The following is a 16,635-nucleotide window of genomic DNA, read 5'->3' as shown; positions in this document are numbered from 1 at the left end:
AGTCTCTATAGAGCTCCCGGAGTCTGGCCTTCATCTCCGCGGCCCCGCCCTCAGTGGGCGGAGCCCTACAGCCCGCGGCCCAATTAGGTGCCGCCCCGCCCGCAGCCCCACCCCTCGCGGGCGCCGAGCGGCCCGGAGCTGGTGGGGCGGGGCGGGGCGGGGCGGGGCGGAGGGGGCGGCGGCCCGAGAGCTAGGAGGCGGGAGGAGCGGGGCAGGACGCGGCGGCCGCGGCTCTCAGTCCGGCCGCGCAGCGGGAGGGAGGCGCGAGGCAGGAGCCGGCGGCTGGGCTCGGCAGCGCATCCAGCGCAGCGCGGCGCTCCGGGCCCGGCCCCATGCCCGCAGCCCCGCCGGACCGCCCTTGAGCGCGGGCGCCCTGCCCGCGCCCCCCGCCCGCCGGCACCATTGCCCCGACGGCGCGGCCGGGCGGCCCGGCGCTCCCCAGGCTCCGCGCCGGCCGGAAAACGCTGCTGGCGGCCGCTGCGGGCGTGGTGATGCTGCTGGTGCTGGTGGTGCTCATCCCCGTGCTGGTGAGCTCGGGTGGCCCGGACGGCCACTACGAGATGCTGGGCACCTGCCGCATGGTATGCGACCCCTACCCCGCGCGGGGCCCCGGCGCCGGCGCGCGGCCCGACGGCGGCGACGCCCTGAGCGAGCAGAGCGGCGCGCCCCCGCCTTCCACGCTGGTGCAGGGCCCCCAGGGGAAGCCGGGCCGCACAGGCAAGCCGGGCCCCCCCGGGCCCCCCGGAGACCCGGGTCCTCCCGGTCCTGTGGGGCCACCGGGGGAGAAGGGTGAGCCGGGCAAGACCGGCCCCCCCGGGCTGCCGGGTGCGGGGGGCAGCGGCGCCGTCAGCACGGCCACCTACACCACGGTGCCACGCGTGGCCTTCTACGCCGGCCTCAAGAACCCTCACGAGGGTTACGAGGTGCTCAAGTTCGACGACGTGGTCACCAACCTGGGCAACAACTACGACGCGACCAGCGGCAAGTTTACGTGCAACATTCCCGGCACCTACTTTTTCACCTACCACGTCCTCATGCGCGGCGGCGACGGCACCAGTATGTGGGCGGACCTCTGCAAGAACGGCCAGGTGGGCCCGGCGGGGGCATGCGGCTGGCCTGGGGGCGGGGCACCGGGGAGCCCGGGGCGTAAGGGTGCCGGCGGGCACAGGTGGACACCCTACCGCGGCCCCGCTTAGGCGTCCCATGCGGGATGGTGGACCGGTTGGCGCCAACTCCTCGGTTCCTGGGCCCTGGCTGCCAGGCCGACGCTGCTGGGCACCCGCGCGCCGCATGGAAATGCGGGAGATAAAACCAAAGAGCCAGAGCGCAGGGCTCCCAGGCGCGCGGACTGGTCCTTGGGGGCTTGGCCCTCGGGAAGCGCTCTCTGAGAGCCGGGGTTGTGGTTGATACCAGCGGGCGCTTAGGGGAGGGCAAAGATGGGCTCTGGGGGAAGGCAGCCTCGGGCGCCCGCGGGCGTCCAGGCGCACCGCTCCGCCCGCCAGCCGAGAAGGCGAGCTGTAGGAGACGTTTGGGGCACAGAGGCAAAGGGGGCCAGGGGCGCAAAGCCTTAGCCGCAATATATCCTCGGTCCCTGAGAAGGGTCCACTGGGCCGACCTGACACCCTTGCAAAACCCGGGACATCCCAGTCGCTTCCCACGGTGTCAGAGCTGCAGGCGCAAAAAGGTGGCCTGGGGCGGCGAGGGGCGGCGGGGGTGGGGGTGGGGGGGGAGTTTTTCCTCCTGAGGCGGGGCAAAGAGATGGAAACTCCCCCTCCCTGGATCTTGCAGCTGCAGCTCCTGACTCCTGGAGTGTCAGGGGATCCTCTTCGTTCCCTAGCCCCATTGCAGAGACCCAGGCTGGCGCCAAGCTGGTGGTACCGGGAGGGTAGTGCATGGTGTTCTTTCTGGAACTGCTGCCCCTGGACCAACCTCGACCAAACTCTGCCCCAGGGTGACAGTTTTGCCCAGCTCCCTTCCCTTTTTTTTTTTTTTTAAGATTTTATTTATTTATTTGAGAGAGAGCACATGAGAGGGGGGAGGGCCAGAGGGAGAAGCAGACTCCCCGCTGAGCAGGGAGCCCGATGTGGGACTCGATCCCGGGACTCCAGGATCATGACCTGAGCCGAAGGCAGTCGCCTAACCAACTGAGCCACCCAGGCGCCCTCCCTTCCCTTTTGATACACCCTCCCTTTCCAGTGCTCCCAGACCACAGTGGCCTAAGGCACCCCCACCCCCCAGTGCGGATGGGGGTTGGTGAGGCCTCGAATTCCTGTGGAAGAAGGAGACCAGCAGGGGTCCCAAGTAAAGCTGGGATGGTGGGAGTTGGCAAGGAATCTCCTACGCCTGGTACCCAAGACCCTGTTGGATCCCTTCCTACTGCAGTATTACCCTGAGGTAGAACCTGGCTTGGAGGTGGGGGAAAGGACAGGCCTGGGAGTCAGCACAAAGACTACCAGGCACTTGTAAGTCTACCCCCTCTTCTTTCTCTCCTGCCTGCCTCTTTTTGCTACTCTGTCTCTTGTCCGTCTCTCTCCTGTGTCCACCAGTCCTACCTGCCTCTCCGGGGTTTCTGGCCTCTCTCCCCTGAGCTTCACACCCCTCTTTATTCCCTGAGTGTCTCTCTCCCACTTTTATCTGTCAGGCTTCCTGCATCTCTCCTCTTTGTCCTTGGTTCCTGACCAAATGAGAGGCCTCAGTATCCAGTGAGGGCTCATTCTGCAGACAGCCCCACGATTCCCCTTATTAATCACCAATAAGGGATGAAGCAATGTCACCTTCATCAATGGAATGTCTTCCTTTCCCAAAGAAAGTTTGGGCTGGTCCTGAGCTGGGGTTTCAGGGGGCCGGGGGCCCATTTTGCCTGGATAGGGAGCTAGTCACCAGACGCCCAGTGGGCCCTAGACCTTGCACCAGCTCAGGAGGTTGAAGCAGGGCCCCAGAGATGAGGCCCGAGGCTGCCCCGAAGGTGATGTGTGCTCAGGCAGGGACACTAGCTTTAGTCACTGGGAGGTGAAACTGTCTCAGAGCTTCTCCTTTCCCCTTCAGCAGGGGCAGGGCATTGGCAGAGCCTGACGAGGAGGAACTCAGTAGAGGTGGGACCACAGGCTAGTAGATAAAAAGAGGCAGCTTTAACTAAGGGCTTCACAGACCCAGCATTTTAACAGTTACTCAGACCATTCTCCCTCACAAAAAAGTGGGGCCTATACCCCTCTCCCCTACATCCTCCGTGACTTCTCTTTCCAGATTGCTCAAGAGACTCATTAAATCTCACAAGTCATTCCACATATTCATTTTGAACCCCTACTAGGAGCCAGGTATGGAGCTAGGTAGCAGGGGTTTGATCCACCTGCCTTCCAGGACCTCACAGTCCATGAAGGGGAGACAGTAGTAACCACAGGACAACACACCCCAGCGATTAGTGTGTTAGAGGAGGACCAGGAGCCCAGGGGCTACTCCTGTCCCCAGATGTGTTAGCTGGAGGGAATGATTCGGGAGGGAACGATTGCCCCAACTCTGACCAACCTGGTCAGGGGAGAGGTGAACCCGGGTCGACGTGGGAAGACATGGCTAGGGAGAAAATAAAAAGATCAAGTGTAGGGGCGCCTGGGTGGCTCAGTTGGTTAAGCGACTGCCTTCAGCTCCGGTCATGATCTTAGGGTCCTGGGATCGAGCCCCGCATCGGGTTCCCTGCTCGGTGGGAAGCCTGCTTATCTCTTTCCTACTCCCCCTGCTTGTGTTCCCTCTCTCACTGTGCCTCTACCTCTCTCTGTCAAATAAATAAATAAAATCTTAAAAAAAAAAAAAAAGATCAAATGTAGGAAAAGGCTGCCCTAGAGGTAGAAGAGGACATTCAAGTGAGCAGAGAAAGAATGATGGCCCTGGGCCATGGACTGGAACAGAACAGAGGGGCTTCTGCCTCCCCTGACTTCAAGACCAGGGCCAATGCTGGGCTCTGCGCTTTTCCTCTCTGGCTTCCTGCCTGCAGAAAGGCTTCCAGAATTTCCTCAGGAAGGCTGAGCTGCAATTGCTCCCTGGCCTTTCCCTGGGCAAGACGGGGGGAGGTTGCACTACCTTCCTGCCTGGTACGGAGGCCCCCCTCTCTGTCCTTGCCTGAGGCCCACCACCAGTCCCTCTCCCTAAGGGGGCCTGGAGTCACCACTGCCCAGCCTGATGGCCCCAAGCTCTGGTCATTGGGACATGGGGATCTGAGGAGCCTGAGGAAGGGCCTCTAGATTGGGGGTGGTGCCCTGAGTGAGGTAAGCCCCCTGAGGCTGTCTCGAAGGCCCCCAGTTCAGATGGGTCAAGGAAGACATGAAATTAAGAAACTGGGCCGGGAGAGAGGGGTGGGAATGGGCCAGGGCCCATGGCCAGAGTGCCAACTGTCCAGGGCAGGGGCTTTGGGAAGGTGAGTGTATTACAAATGGGGAAGGGCTCAGACAACAGAGCCTGAGTGCGGTGAGAGGTGGGGTAGTGTATAAACTGAGACTCCTGTGGAAAGGCCTCACTGGACCCCGGAGAGGGGCTCCTGCCGTCCTTTTCTCGCCTTGAATACCTTTCATGGCACAGAGCGCAGTGCCTAGCACAGTAGGGACCCAGTCAATATGTGACAGCATGAGTGTCCCCAGTGGGCCCAGCTGGCTGCCTGTGGGAGCCACTCCTGCACATCTGCCACCCCCCATTGACCTGGGGGCAGGGGTATGCTTCCTGGGTTCTCCCCCCCTCCTCCTTCCAGGGCCCTGGTCAGACCACTGCCTCAGTTTCCCTTCCAGCCGCACTCATGGAGGTGACTCTACAGCGCCCCCTCGTGACAAGTCCCAGACTTGCTTTCCTGCTTCCACGGCAACCTCAATTCCCCAAATTTCCCCTTGGCCCCCAGGAGGAGTTGGATGCTCAACTATTTCCAGTCTCGGGCAGAGAATCAGGATGCCTGGGTTCCGTTCCTGGATCCCCCACCGTCTAAGGATGGAAGGGCGTAAATTCTCCCTGCCTCCATTGATAATTAGGATAATCACAGCAACAATCATGGTGATGAATAAATAATAAACATAAGCATAACAGTTCTGATGCCTGTCACATCACCAGGAGATTCCTGATGACAGATGACTGTATTCGAATGGATTTGGCTATTAAGAAGCACACTGTTTTAATGAGTCAAGGCTAAATTAATCTGGGTAATAAAAATAATTGTTATTAGTAGTAATTTATTAGCAAAGATAATGAAATGCATGCGTATTAATAAATGCTACGAGGATTAGGGCCCAGGGAACAATACAGAAGTTGGCTGCTTGCTTTGAACACTTGCCTAGTAGCACAACGCCCCATCAAGATTAAAATTCTTTTTCTTCACCATGGAAAGGCTTTTATAAAGGTTGTAGTGGTGAGGCAGGATCTTCTTATCCATCTTCTAAACAGAGAAACTGAGCTTCTTGACAGACAGCATCTTCCCCTCATTTGATTTTCTCTACCTTTAGCTGAACTATGGGTTTTCCCAACTAAGTGCCCCCCCAAACAGTGCCTTCCCTGGGGGGAGGGAAGGGGCTAGAAGGATCTGGACTTTAAATGGCAGACAGCATGCAAATGCTTTGGGTCCTCCTATTGCAGTCTTGCTGCTGAGCCAGCGGCTGTGGGACAGCTGAGCTGCAATTCTGCCTCCCACCCAGGAAGGAGAAGGGGCCCTTCCCCTAATTTGGCTTGGGCCAGCCCAGACCATCAGCCCTTGGGAGAGCTGCCTTCGGGGAAGGGCCAGGATGGAGAGGGGCTGTTGAGGAGCCCGGCTGAGAGAACCCCACTCAATGCAGCCTACCCCCCGCAACACAAGCCTGCACCTTGGAGATGGCCCCTGTCTTCCCGTTCTCCACCCAGGCTATCCAGGAGAGGCCCCAGATCCTATGGCTCAGGCCTTGTGTTGCCTCAGTTGTTGGCGAGGCATGCCTGAAGGGAATTTGCCCACCACCACCCACTCTCAATATCTTATGATTATAAACAGAGCCCCCAAAAGTGACAGCAGGCTTCATATCCAAATGCTGGTGCTCTCTTGCTTCATCGTCCTGCCAGTCCCTCCCCTCCCCCAACAAAACAAGGACCAGCAAGGATAGCAGATCAGACTGAGGATCACAGAAAGATGTAAAGCCTGGATTCTCTTCTTCCCACCTCCTTCCTTTCTACCACCCTGGGGCAAGATAGGGGGAGGCAGCAGTCCTCTTGGAGTGGGGTAACAGTCACAGGTAGAGGTACAGCTCTTTGGAGGCCAGTATGCAGGCTCACTCTGAGCCTTGGGAGGGGAAGTAATTACCAGGACTTCCATCTCCACTGCTCCACTGTGAAAGACTCCAGAATGAACTACAGACAAGGAGTCTAAATATTGGTTTCTGGTACTAGGTGGTTGCTTAGTAGCAGCCTGGCGCTAGTCTACCACCTGACCTTTGGGGCCAAGGTGCACCCTTGTGTCCATCCACTGACGTAAGAACAGGTGGGTATGGCTGAAATGTAAGGCATTATTGTCACAATTAAAGCAGAGAGGAAGGAATGATAAGGAGGGAAGGGATGGCCCTCCATCCCCTGGTATTCCAGAGAATTCCTCTTTGCAAGGAGGGGAGTTCCAGGCTGGGACATCCTGGAGGCATTGTTGAGGTCGTCTAGGTTAGACCTAGAGGCGTTAAGGAGGCCAACTCCACCTTGATTCCTAATTCAGACCCAGATTACACCTGCCCTAGAAATCCAGGGCTCCTCTATAACCGGGTCCCAAAACACACAGTTAGGATTGGAAAGGGTGGGGGGATGACGGGAGAGAAGCCAGCTGAGAGCTGAAGGCGGGGCTTTTAGGGCCCCCAAGATCCTCCCCAGGTGACTGCCTTTACCTCTGACAGTCCCCCTCCCTCCCCGACCCTACTTCTCTCCCTCCTCCCCCCTACCCTCTCACACACCCCACCCCCTAACCCCCCCGCAGGTGCGGGCCAGCGCCATAGCCCAGGACGCAGACCAGAACTACGACTACGCCAGCAACAGCGTGATCCTGCACCTGGACGCGGGCGACGAGGTCTTCATCAAGCTCGACGGAGGCAAAGCTCACGGCGGCAACAGCAACAAATACAGCACATTCTCCGGCTTCATCATCTACTCCGACTGAGCGCCCCGCGTCCCCCTCCATCCCGATCCACCCGCCCACCCCACCCCCACCCCGGGGCGCTCCCCTCCGGACGGGCTGAGGACCACCCAACCCCTCGCTGCCCAGCCCCGGCTGCTGGCCCTCCCCGGCTATGACGCCCCCGGCCCGCCTCACCACCACCCGCAGGCTAGGCTCTCCCGCCCGCTCGCCGCAGAGCCGGGTCCAGAGCGCGCCTGTCCCGGTCTCCGGGAGGCGGTGTCGACCGCCCCGCCGCCCCGGCCCGCGCTGTATATTTGTACTATAGGACTGTTCACTGCCCACCCTGCTCGCCAGCCGGCCCCAGGCTGGGGACAGGTCTCGGCGGGGGCCCTTCCCGTGCTCGGATGCGCTGCCCTCCCGCTCCTGGGAGAGGGGTGGATTGGGGCTGGATAGCGTCCCAGCACCTGCTAAAGCCCCAGGCCGGCTGCGCCCCCCGTCTGACCAAAGCTCTAATAAAAACACTTCCACCCCGCTGGCTTTGGGTCTGTGCCCTGGAGAGGAGTTGCAGAAGGGGTCCATGAGCCCTGCCTTCTTCCAGAAAGGAAAGGGGTCTGCTGGAAGTTTCCCGTGAATCTGGGGGCAGGCAGCCAGGTGCCAGAATCAGAGCTGCTCCAGGAGGAGGTGGGCCAAGGGGCTGATGCTCACCACAGCCCAAGGGGGCCTGGGCAGCAGAAATGGGAGCCCAGTTCCATCATCACCTTCCATGGTGGAAAAGTTCCATTTGTTTGTCCTTGAAAGTGGCATCAGCAAGGTTTAAACTGCGACACACAGGCTCTCAATCCAGTACCACTGTGTATGATCTTGGGCAAGTCACTCCTCCTTCAGTTCTGGGTTAGTGACAGCAATGACAGGAACACACTTTGCACTAAAAACTGGTTGACTTTGGCCCAAGTGCTTCAACTCTGGGCCTCAGTGTTCTCATCTTATAAAATGTGACAAGACCTACCTCGCTTGAATGAGGATTCAAGAGGTATCATGTTAAGTGTCCAATAAACACAGCTTTTATTATTTATACATCATTGAAAGTTTGCACAACGGTATGGCATCTGGCTCAAGCCTCCCGAGAGCCTGAGAGGTTGGGTGAGTAGATTTTCTTCTTCTCTCAGGGAGGTGAAATATCTTGCTTCATGTGACATAGTCACTAAGTTCTGTGATTGCACTTGAATCCAAGAAGACCACTCCTTGAAGACAACACACTGAGTCTCCTTGTCCTGCCTCTGCCTCCCTTACCTTCTATAACTGGGACCCTTGACAGTTGCAGTTACAGCATTCCTAAATAGTAATAGCTAATATTCAGGGGCGCCTGGTGGGGGGGGGCACAGTCAGTTAAGCATCCGACTCTTGGTTTCAGCTCAGGTCATGATCTCGGGATCCTGAGATCGAGCCCCACATTAGGTCCTGGGTGTGGAGGCTGCTTGGGATTCTCTCTCTCCCTCTCCCCTGCCCCTCTCCTCCCCCCACTCTTGCTCATGTGCGCTCTCTCTCAAATAAATAAAATAAATAAATCTTTAAAAAAATAAGAGTTAAGATTTAGAGAGCACCACTCTGTGTCAGGCACCACATGAGAACTTTATAAATACTATCTCACCGATATGTGGGTGGGGTGCGGTGGGGTGGACTGGCAGGAAATGCTCACGCGCCCTATAACATGGGCACTGTTATTTTATCCATTTCAGATGGGGAAACTGAGATTCAGAGAGGTTAATAACTTGCCAGGGTCACAGAGCTAGGAAAAGGCAAATGTCAGTATTTGAACCAAAGACCTTGCTCTTAGCCCGGATGCCCTATTTCCTAAAGATTTGGGATCTCTAAAGCAGAGCTGCGAAGGCTCTGAGGCAGCTCCGTCCCTGCTGTGCCCAGCCCTCCCACTCCCATCCCTGCCCTGCAGAGGCTTGATGTACTTACAAGCATCTGCCCTGGGCAGCAACCCTGGGGTGAGCCTCTTGGAGAGTCCCAAGGCTCTATATTGAGGAAGGGTCCCATCTGGCCTCCCCTCCGCCAGCCGGCTCAGCTGGAGAGACAGGAAGGAGGGGTGGCCTCCTTCCCAGTCAGGCCCCATGTATGGACCCTTGTCATGGCTGACAGCCTTGAATGGCTTTCTTTATTCTCCCTTCTCTCCCCTACTTCCCCTAACTGCCAGCTGTGGCCATTTAATAAAATTAGCTTAATGCTTGTTCCTTCCCTGTGGGGTCTGGAGATTGAAATCCGCGGGTCCCCACAAACCCAATAAAACCCCTGGCAGGTCTGGCTGGAATGAGAGTTTCCTCGGGAAAAGCGATTAGATTAGAAGGAGCTTTCCCCTGCCCCCAGTGCCACCCACAGCCCTCTGTGATTCTTTAATGGCCACATTGGCCTGGAATCACCCAGCCACACACCTGGGGGGCTCCCCACCCCTCCCCAGAGACCACAGGGACTGGGGTCTGGGACCTCGGCTACAATAAAAAAGCATGTTAATCATTTCTGTAGGGAGTGCCTGGCTGGCTTGTTTGCTTTTGCTTCTGGTGACCAGACGATCCTCATGTCATTTTGAGAGATGGGCCTAATACTCCATTTTGCAGATGAGCAAATCATAGTCTGATGAAAATTCGTGACTTGCCCATGGTCATGCAGCAAGTGTGTGGCATAACTAGGACTGGACTGAAGCCAAGGACTTCTTTTTTTTTTTTTTTTTTCCTTTGCAGGGCACCCGGGGTATCCTGCAGTCACTCAGGCAGCTGGGGAAACTGTTGGGAAAGTGTCTCCCCCGTCAGACAGGGATACCTGAGGGCAAGGACTGTGTCTCCACCATCAGAATGGGAAGCTTCCTGAAGGCAAGATCTTTGTGTCCTCCATCAGACTGGGTGGGGGTCCTCAAAGACAGTGTTTTGAGTAAGTTGAGGTTACGGTACGTATCTCCACTGAGACCAGGATTGGGGGGTTCCTAGATGCAGAGATTGTGACTCTCCTCTCAGGAGGGTAGATTGAAGGTAGATACTGCTTTTTCTATTAAACTGGGGCATTCTAAGACCAGCCCCTGGGACTGGGGGTACCCTGAAGGACAGACTCTATCTCTCCATCTAACTGGGGGGATCTCTGAGAGCAAGAGCTGTGTCTCCCCTCAGACTGGAGGCTCCCTAAAAGCAGGGCATGTGTCTCTCCTCCCCCTCCGTCAAGGGCTTTCTGGCACAAGAACATTCCAGGGGGTAGGACTGGCTGGGTGGTAGAAAGGAGGCTGGCCAGGCAGAATGGCAGTCCCACTCTGGAGGAAGGAAGGACGAAAGCTCCCCAGACTGCCTCCCCTTTAGAAAGATGTGTGATTAATTAATGAATAATGTCCCTGCCAGGGGGCTCTTAGGATGGAGGTGGTCCTGGAGCTCACCCACACAAGGAACGGTAGGCCATCCTGTGCCCAGGCAGCTGCTAGCCCTAAGGGCTAGAGCTGCCCTGCTTTCTGGGGTCATGGGCACCAGAGGGGACAGCAGGAACCCACCGCTGGGGACTGTCTTAATTGGATGACTTTGCAGGATGGCCAGGCAGGTGCGCTCAGCTCGCCGCTTCAGCTCGCTACAAACACATCTGCCACGGCGAGGTCTGGGGGTTAATTGCCTCCCGTCTCACTCCTGGTAACCGATATTCCATTTACTGCTCGGAGGGGAAGCTGCCCCGAGAATCAATCCCGGACAAGCACCCAGGAGACAGGGGAGCTGCGGAGGCATGGGAGCTGTTTCCCCGGAGGATCTCTGAACGCCAGAGGAGGAGGCAGGAGGCAAAGGCCCAGAGAAAGCAGTCAATTGCTCCAGGCTACTGGGGCCTCACCTGCGTTCTCTTGACCCGGACAGGACCCCACGGGTCAGGAGAAAATCCCAGGGACCCAGAGGCTGTCCTACCCCAGCTACCTGTGCTTTCTCGCCTGCCCTGGTTCCCTCTGCATTTATTTATCCGAGTGTCCCCATAAGCTGTAGCAGGTTAGATGCTGTTAATAAGGTTCTTTTCACAAGCAATGAAGGTATATTTGAAAAGCGGAACTGGAGGTGTGAGCTCCTGACTCCCTTCCAGGTAACAAACCTTAAAATCCTACAAATGAGGTGATAATAAAGTGGAAGCGAAAAGTCTACACATGTTGGGAACTGGGAGGAGGTGATAGGGTTACTGAGAGGTGGCAGCTGGGGGCTGGAGGGAAAAAGGGAGGGGGGTTACCCTGCATGCTTTCAACATGCTCACCATTTGTTCCATCCACCAAAACTGAGACTCTAAACCACTGAATGGGTAACTCCCGTTACACAGCTGGGAAAACTGAGACCCAGAGAGGGAGCCAAGGTTGCTCAGGTTGGTTCAGAGACAGCAGAACCCAGTAGACATGCAGCAAGTGGAGATGGAAGAAGTGGGTTCAAGTCCTGGCCATGCTTGGCGTTTCAGGAAAAGACACGTGACCTCTCTGAGCCTCAGGTTCTTCATCTATATAACGGGGCCAATCAAAATATCTACTTGGAGGGCTGTTGTGAGGCAGTGCGTAAGAACTTGTTTTGTAAGTTATAAAGCAAAATGCAAATGCATTATTAGTATGACCACCCAAGTCTCCCGAGCCCCGTGATTTAAACATCCTTTGGTTGCACTTCAAAGCCTGGGATGGTCATGATGCTCATCGAAGAAGATGAAGATTCCTGGGGTGTTCTCCCACCCTGGTAACCCCAAAATGAATGTGGGGCACTAGGGAAAGGGTCAGTTTGGTGTACCCAAGATGTGGAGCTGTTGAGAATAGGCACACTGAGTCCTCCCATGTCCAACGTGGACCCCCTCTTCTGTTCTACAGCCTCCAATTTGGGATGAGAGCACAGGGATACCCCGAGACCGTGGTCCACCTGTCTCTACTTGCTCTGCTTGTTTCAACATTACTGAACATCTTCAATGGGTCAGGCCCTAGCTTGTGTGGATTCAGAAATGCCTAAGAAACCATCCAGAGATTCAAGATACCCATAGGGATCAAACAGACACATCCTACACAGTGCTACTGGAGGGGCAGGGAGGTCTCTCAAACTGTCAGGAGGGCTTACTCTGAGGGAGCTCGACTGAGTGGAGGCTTACAGTTTTACTTACATAATGTTTGGAAAGGTTTTACAAACTGTCTATCCCTTCGAAATCTGAGCCCTGCCCCCCCCCCCACAGGTGCCCCTTTCCCAAGTTGTTGCTGAAGCTGTCCTCTTGGTGATGGGGTTGGTGGGGATAAAACCCAGGGAGCCGAGCGTTTTCTCTTCTCTTGTCCAAGGACTTGGGAAATAATGGAGCTGGAGGAATGACATATGCCCTCATCTCTGTATCAACCCCTAAGTTATAAGAACAGCTTATGTACTATCCTAAGAATTTTTTTTAAAGATTTTATTTATTTATTTGTCAGAGAGAGAGAGCACAAGCAGGGGGAGCGGCAGGCAGAGGGAGAAGCAGGCTCCATGTGGAGCAAAGAGCCCGATGCCAGGCTCGATCCCAGGACGCGGGATCATGACCTGAGCTGCCCAGGTGCCCCCTATTCTAAGAATTTTGAATGCATTCATTCATTTAAACCTCACAGTGATCCCACAAGGTAGTTACCATTGTCACACCCATTTTGGGGAGGAGAAAACTGAGGCACAGAGAGGTGAATTAATTCACCCAAGGTCACATGGCTTACCCTCCCGGAACAGCCCTCTTGACTGGCCATTCTCTGGAGTAGGAGAGGGGTTGAATCTTGCTCCCTCCAGCCAGAGCCGTCTCCCCAACCAGCTCACCTGGCACCCCTTTCCCCAATGCTTGCTGCCTGGCCGGCTTGTGCAGGGGCAGGGCTCCTGCCTTTCCCCAGATGGTGAAGGGCAAATTTGAGGGTCCCTTCCCAGGACCCCAGGGCACAGGCCCCTTTGCTCCCTGAGTGAGGACCCCAGCCTGGACGTGACAGACCTCTCCTGCCTGTCCACAGCCAAGGATGGGTCCTCTAGGCCCTGGGCTACTTCCACGGCATGCAGAACACCTGCTCATTATTCAAAGCCCAGGTCCCTTGCCCGCTCTTCCATGAAGCTTCCTGAACTCCCCTGGCAGGCATCTGCTGGTCTCCAAGGCCCTACTGAGAGCATCTTCCACATAACAATGGCTGACTCGGGCGCATAACACTGTGCCCACCACACAATAACCACTCTACCACAACAGCAGCTATTCGAACATCTGTGACACTTCTACCTCCTGATGATGGACGCTGTGATGCACTGTTCAGGTCTCCTTCAGGACCAGAAATCCCCGGCTGCTGAGAGTGCTGCCAGCAGGTGGCTCTCAGCTAGCAGCCCCCTTCAGGGATGGCGTCTGCTGATGGGAGCTGCCTTGCCCAGTGTCCCGGCCACTTCTCAGGGCAGCCTGTTTCCAGTGACAGATCCACATGGGGGTTTAAAGGCCTGGTCCCCTAGCAGGGCCCTTACACTCAGGACAACTCTGAAGACTCTCCCCAGCTTCAGAGCTCCCAGCTCAATTTCCCTCTCTGCCCAGTCCTGCCTCCCTTCCTTCTCTTCCATGCATGTTCGTTCCAAGAGCACACCCCAGTAAACTTCCTGCACACTGATCCCCACCTCAGAGTCTGCTCCACAGAGTACCCAATCTGTGACACCTACTCCCGATCTCTTCCATTCACTGATTCCTTCAGCCTGTTTTCTTGAGTACCTATTATGTGTCAGGCCTGGCAGCAAAGGCAGGAGATGGAGCGTGAAGCTAACTATCCAATGGGTAATCATATCTCCTACCTCCCACCAACCTCTACCGTAAAATCCACAAACTTCTCTGCATCTGGGCCTCTCCTCTCCTCCTTTGTGTCTCCATGGGAGAGCTATCCCCCTCTTCCAGGGCCCAGTCTGCCACTGTGCTCTGCATCCAAGGCCCTCCCACCAGGATGACCAAATCTGTCCTTGTTTGCCCAAGACTGTCCTGGTTTTCAAACTGAAAGTCTCATATTCCGGTAAACCCCTCAGTCCCAGCTGGGCTAACAGGTGTGGTTGATCACTGTATCTCCCACCTTCTTGGGGACTTCACCTAATTGCTAATCACACCTCTCCTTACTCTTCAGCTGCTCACTCACTATCAGCTCCCTCCCATCATTTAAATCTCTCCTTAAAAATCCTCCCTTGACCCCACCTCTCCATCCAGCCTCTACCTCCTTCCTCTGCTCCCCTTGACAGCCAGATGCCTTAAAAGAGTAGTTACTACTTTCTCACCTCCCACTCTGGCTGTTGTCTCTTTATTGCAACTGCTCCTGCCAAGGCCACCCACAACCTCCTTGTTGATAAACCGAGGGGACACTTTTCCGTCTTCATTGCGCTTGACTTCTGTGCTAGACCAGACCGTGAACGAGGTCTTGGATTTGGTTGAAGGATCTTTTAAAATCGCTCTAGGGCGCCTGAGTGGCTCAGTTGGTTAAGGGTCTGCCTTCAGCTCAGATCATGATCCCGGGGTACTGGCATGGAGCCCCACATCGGGCTCCCTGCTCCGCGGAGATCCTGCTTCCCCCTCTCCCTCTGCCTACCGCTCCCCCTGTTATGCTCTCTCTCTGTGTCAAATACATTTTCAAAAAAATCTTTTAAAAAACCCAAATAAATAAAATCACTATATCTGAAGCAGCAAATGCCCTACTTGGGTGCAAGGGATGTGCAGTGAGAAGTGTGCAGGTGAGAGAACGTGCCCCCCCTCCTCTGAGCACCTAGGGTCGGGGATCTTGCCAGTTGCGGATTGTGAGATATCCACAACATATTGGCCGTATCAGCTCAAAAATATCTGCCACCATACAAGGCAAAAATTCTTCACCTAACCCTTACATCTGGGTTCTAGGCCTTGAAATTCTGATTAGGTCAATGCCAGGCTAATCCCCCTTTATTGACATCGGTAGTGTAGGGTCCACGGGTTTTCCATTTGTGTCCACTAAGGTGGGCCTGGCCACGTCCTACCAAAACTTCTCAGCGTCATGGGCTCCTTTGACTCTCCTGCAAAATTCCTTTTCCTTGGCTTCTGAGATCCAAGGAACAGCTCCTTTTGCTCCAACTTGCATGCCAATTCCTCCTGACCCCCTTTACTGTTCTCATGATAGCCCATATATCACATCGTTTTTAGTACTTGCTTAATTGTCTATTTTCTCCCATAGAGTGCAAGCTCTGTGAAGGTAGGAGGTGGCATTTATCACTCACCACTCTATCTTCTGGGTCCACCAATAAATACTTATTGGATGAATGAACACAAGAACACCTAGGACCATTTCACCGAATGTCCGCAATGTGCCACACTTACATTATTTCTAATCTTTGTAACAAGCTAAGTGTCCCCTTCCCGTTGCCCACAGCTGGGACAGCCTCAGCTCCCTGCCTCATCTCACTTTCTCCAGCTAATTGTCCAAACCAGAAGTGGATCAAGGCAAGACCTGGCTGACAAGGACACAAGAGGAATTTGTTCCCCTGGTGGCTCCTCAACCACACCCCTAACTTCTGTTAAAATGCATACCCCTGGGTGCCTGGGTGGCTCAGATGGTTAAGCGTCTGCCTTCGGCTCAGGTCATGATCCCAGGGTCCTGGGATCGAGTCCCGCATCGGGCTCCCTGCTCGGTGGGGAGCCTGCTTCTCCCTCTGCCTCTCGCTCTGTCTCTTATGAATAAATAAATAAAATCTTAATAAAATAAAATAAAATGCATACCCCTGTGAGAGGGAAGGGGCCCCTAAGCTGGAATCCATTCTTTAACAGTTATATTTCTCTTGGGTAGTGCAGATGGCAAGAATACCCTAGTTTTCTTGTAGCTTTACAGTGACAGCACCTTTGCATCATTTTCTCATTTTATTCTCCCCCCAAACAACAATGCTATCCCACTGTATAGCAGGCGAGGGAGGTCCAGGAAGGTGAATGAAGAGTTTGAGTCAAATCAACCAGGTATTAAATAGTGACTCCACTATCTTGATGTCAGGTCCAGGGAAGTTTGCCTCTTGCCCTCTTGCATGCCTGTTCATTGTCCCAGTGTGGGGACAGATCGGGTGAATGAAACTGGTGAGCAACGGGCTTCCTGGCAGCCACCACCCGTTTCCTCCTGATCAGATTCATACAAAGCTATCCCCTTACAAATGCTGGTGGTTTGGAGGGCTTTCACATCCAGGCTGTGTTAGGTGAGTGGGAAGGGCAGGATATTTACCCCATTTTATGGATGAGGAAACTGAGGGCAGCAGTGGCTTCCGCAGTCTCAGCACTGATTGGTGATTCAGCCACTAGTGACTGGAATCAGGCTCCCTGATTTCAGTGCAGGGCTCTCTTTGACCTCCACAACCTCCAGCGTTGAGGATCAATATGAGGTTGGCCCACCAGAATCCATGCAGCGAGCGGTTATGAAGGATGGAGGCCGAGCCTCGTATTCAACAATCAGTCCAGGATATTCCTGACACCGCTGAAAGGGTGGAATTGCCATTCTCTGTCTCCGCCGGCTTTTCCACACCAAGGTTGTTCTCAAAGTTCATTCTTGAGATGGTCGCGGAGCGAGA

General features: G+C 55.3%; 1 protein-coding gene across 1 annotated transcript; it reads left to right on the top strand.

Moving 5' to 3' along the window:
* Positions 1 to 227: 227 nt before the first annotated feature.
* C1QL1 (complement C1q like 1) lies at positions 228 to 8,333 on the top strand. The gene is made up of 2 exons (XM_045888028.2): positions 228 to 1,088; positions 6,947 to 8,333. The coding sequence occupies exons 1-2, from the start codon at positions 492 to 494 to the stop codon at positions 7,124 to 7,126; spliced, it is 777 nt and encodes a 258-aa protein (XP_045743984.1). The 5' UTR covers positions 228 to 491; the 3' UTR covers positions 7,127 to 8,333.
* Positions 8,334 to 16,635: the final 8,302 nt, after the last annotated feature.

This window comes from Mirounga angustirostris, unplaced genomic scaffold, assembly GCF_029215605.1.
Source record: "Mirounga angustirostris isolate CCGP_5_RB_7025 unplaced genomic scaffold, mMirAng1.0.hap1 SCAF_17, whole genome shotgun sequence".
Taxonomy (NCBI): Eukaryota; Metazoa; Chordata; class Mammalia; order Carnivora; family Phocidae; genus Mirounga; species Mirounga angustirostris.
Note: the sequence above shows the minus strand (reverse complement) of the source record. Positions and strands in the feature narration are given on the sequence as shown.

Coding starts and splice junctions, on each gene's coding strand:
- C1QL1 (XM_045888028.2), top strand. CDS start 492: ATGCTGCTGGTGCTGGTGGTGCTCATCCCCGTGCTGGTGAGCTCGGGT. Junction 1,089..6,946: donor ACCTCTGCAAGAACGGCCAG/GTGGGCCCGGCG, acceptor ACCCCCCCGCAG/GTGCGGGCCAGCGCCATAGC.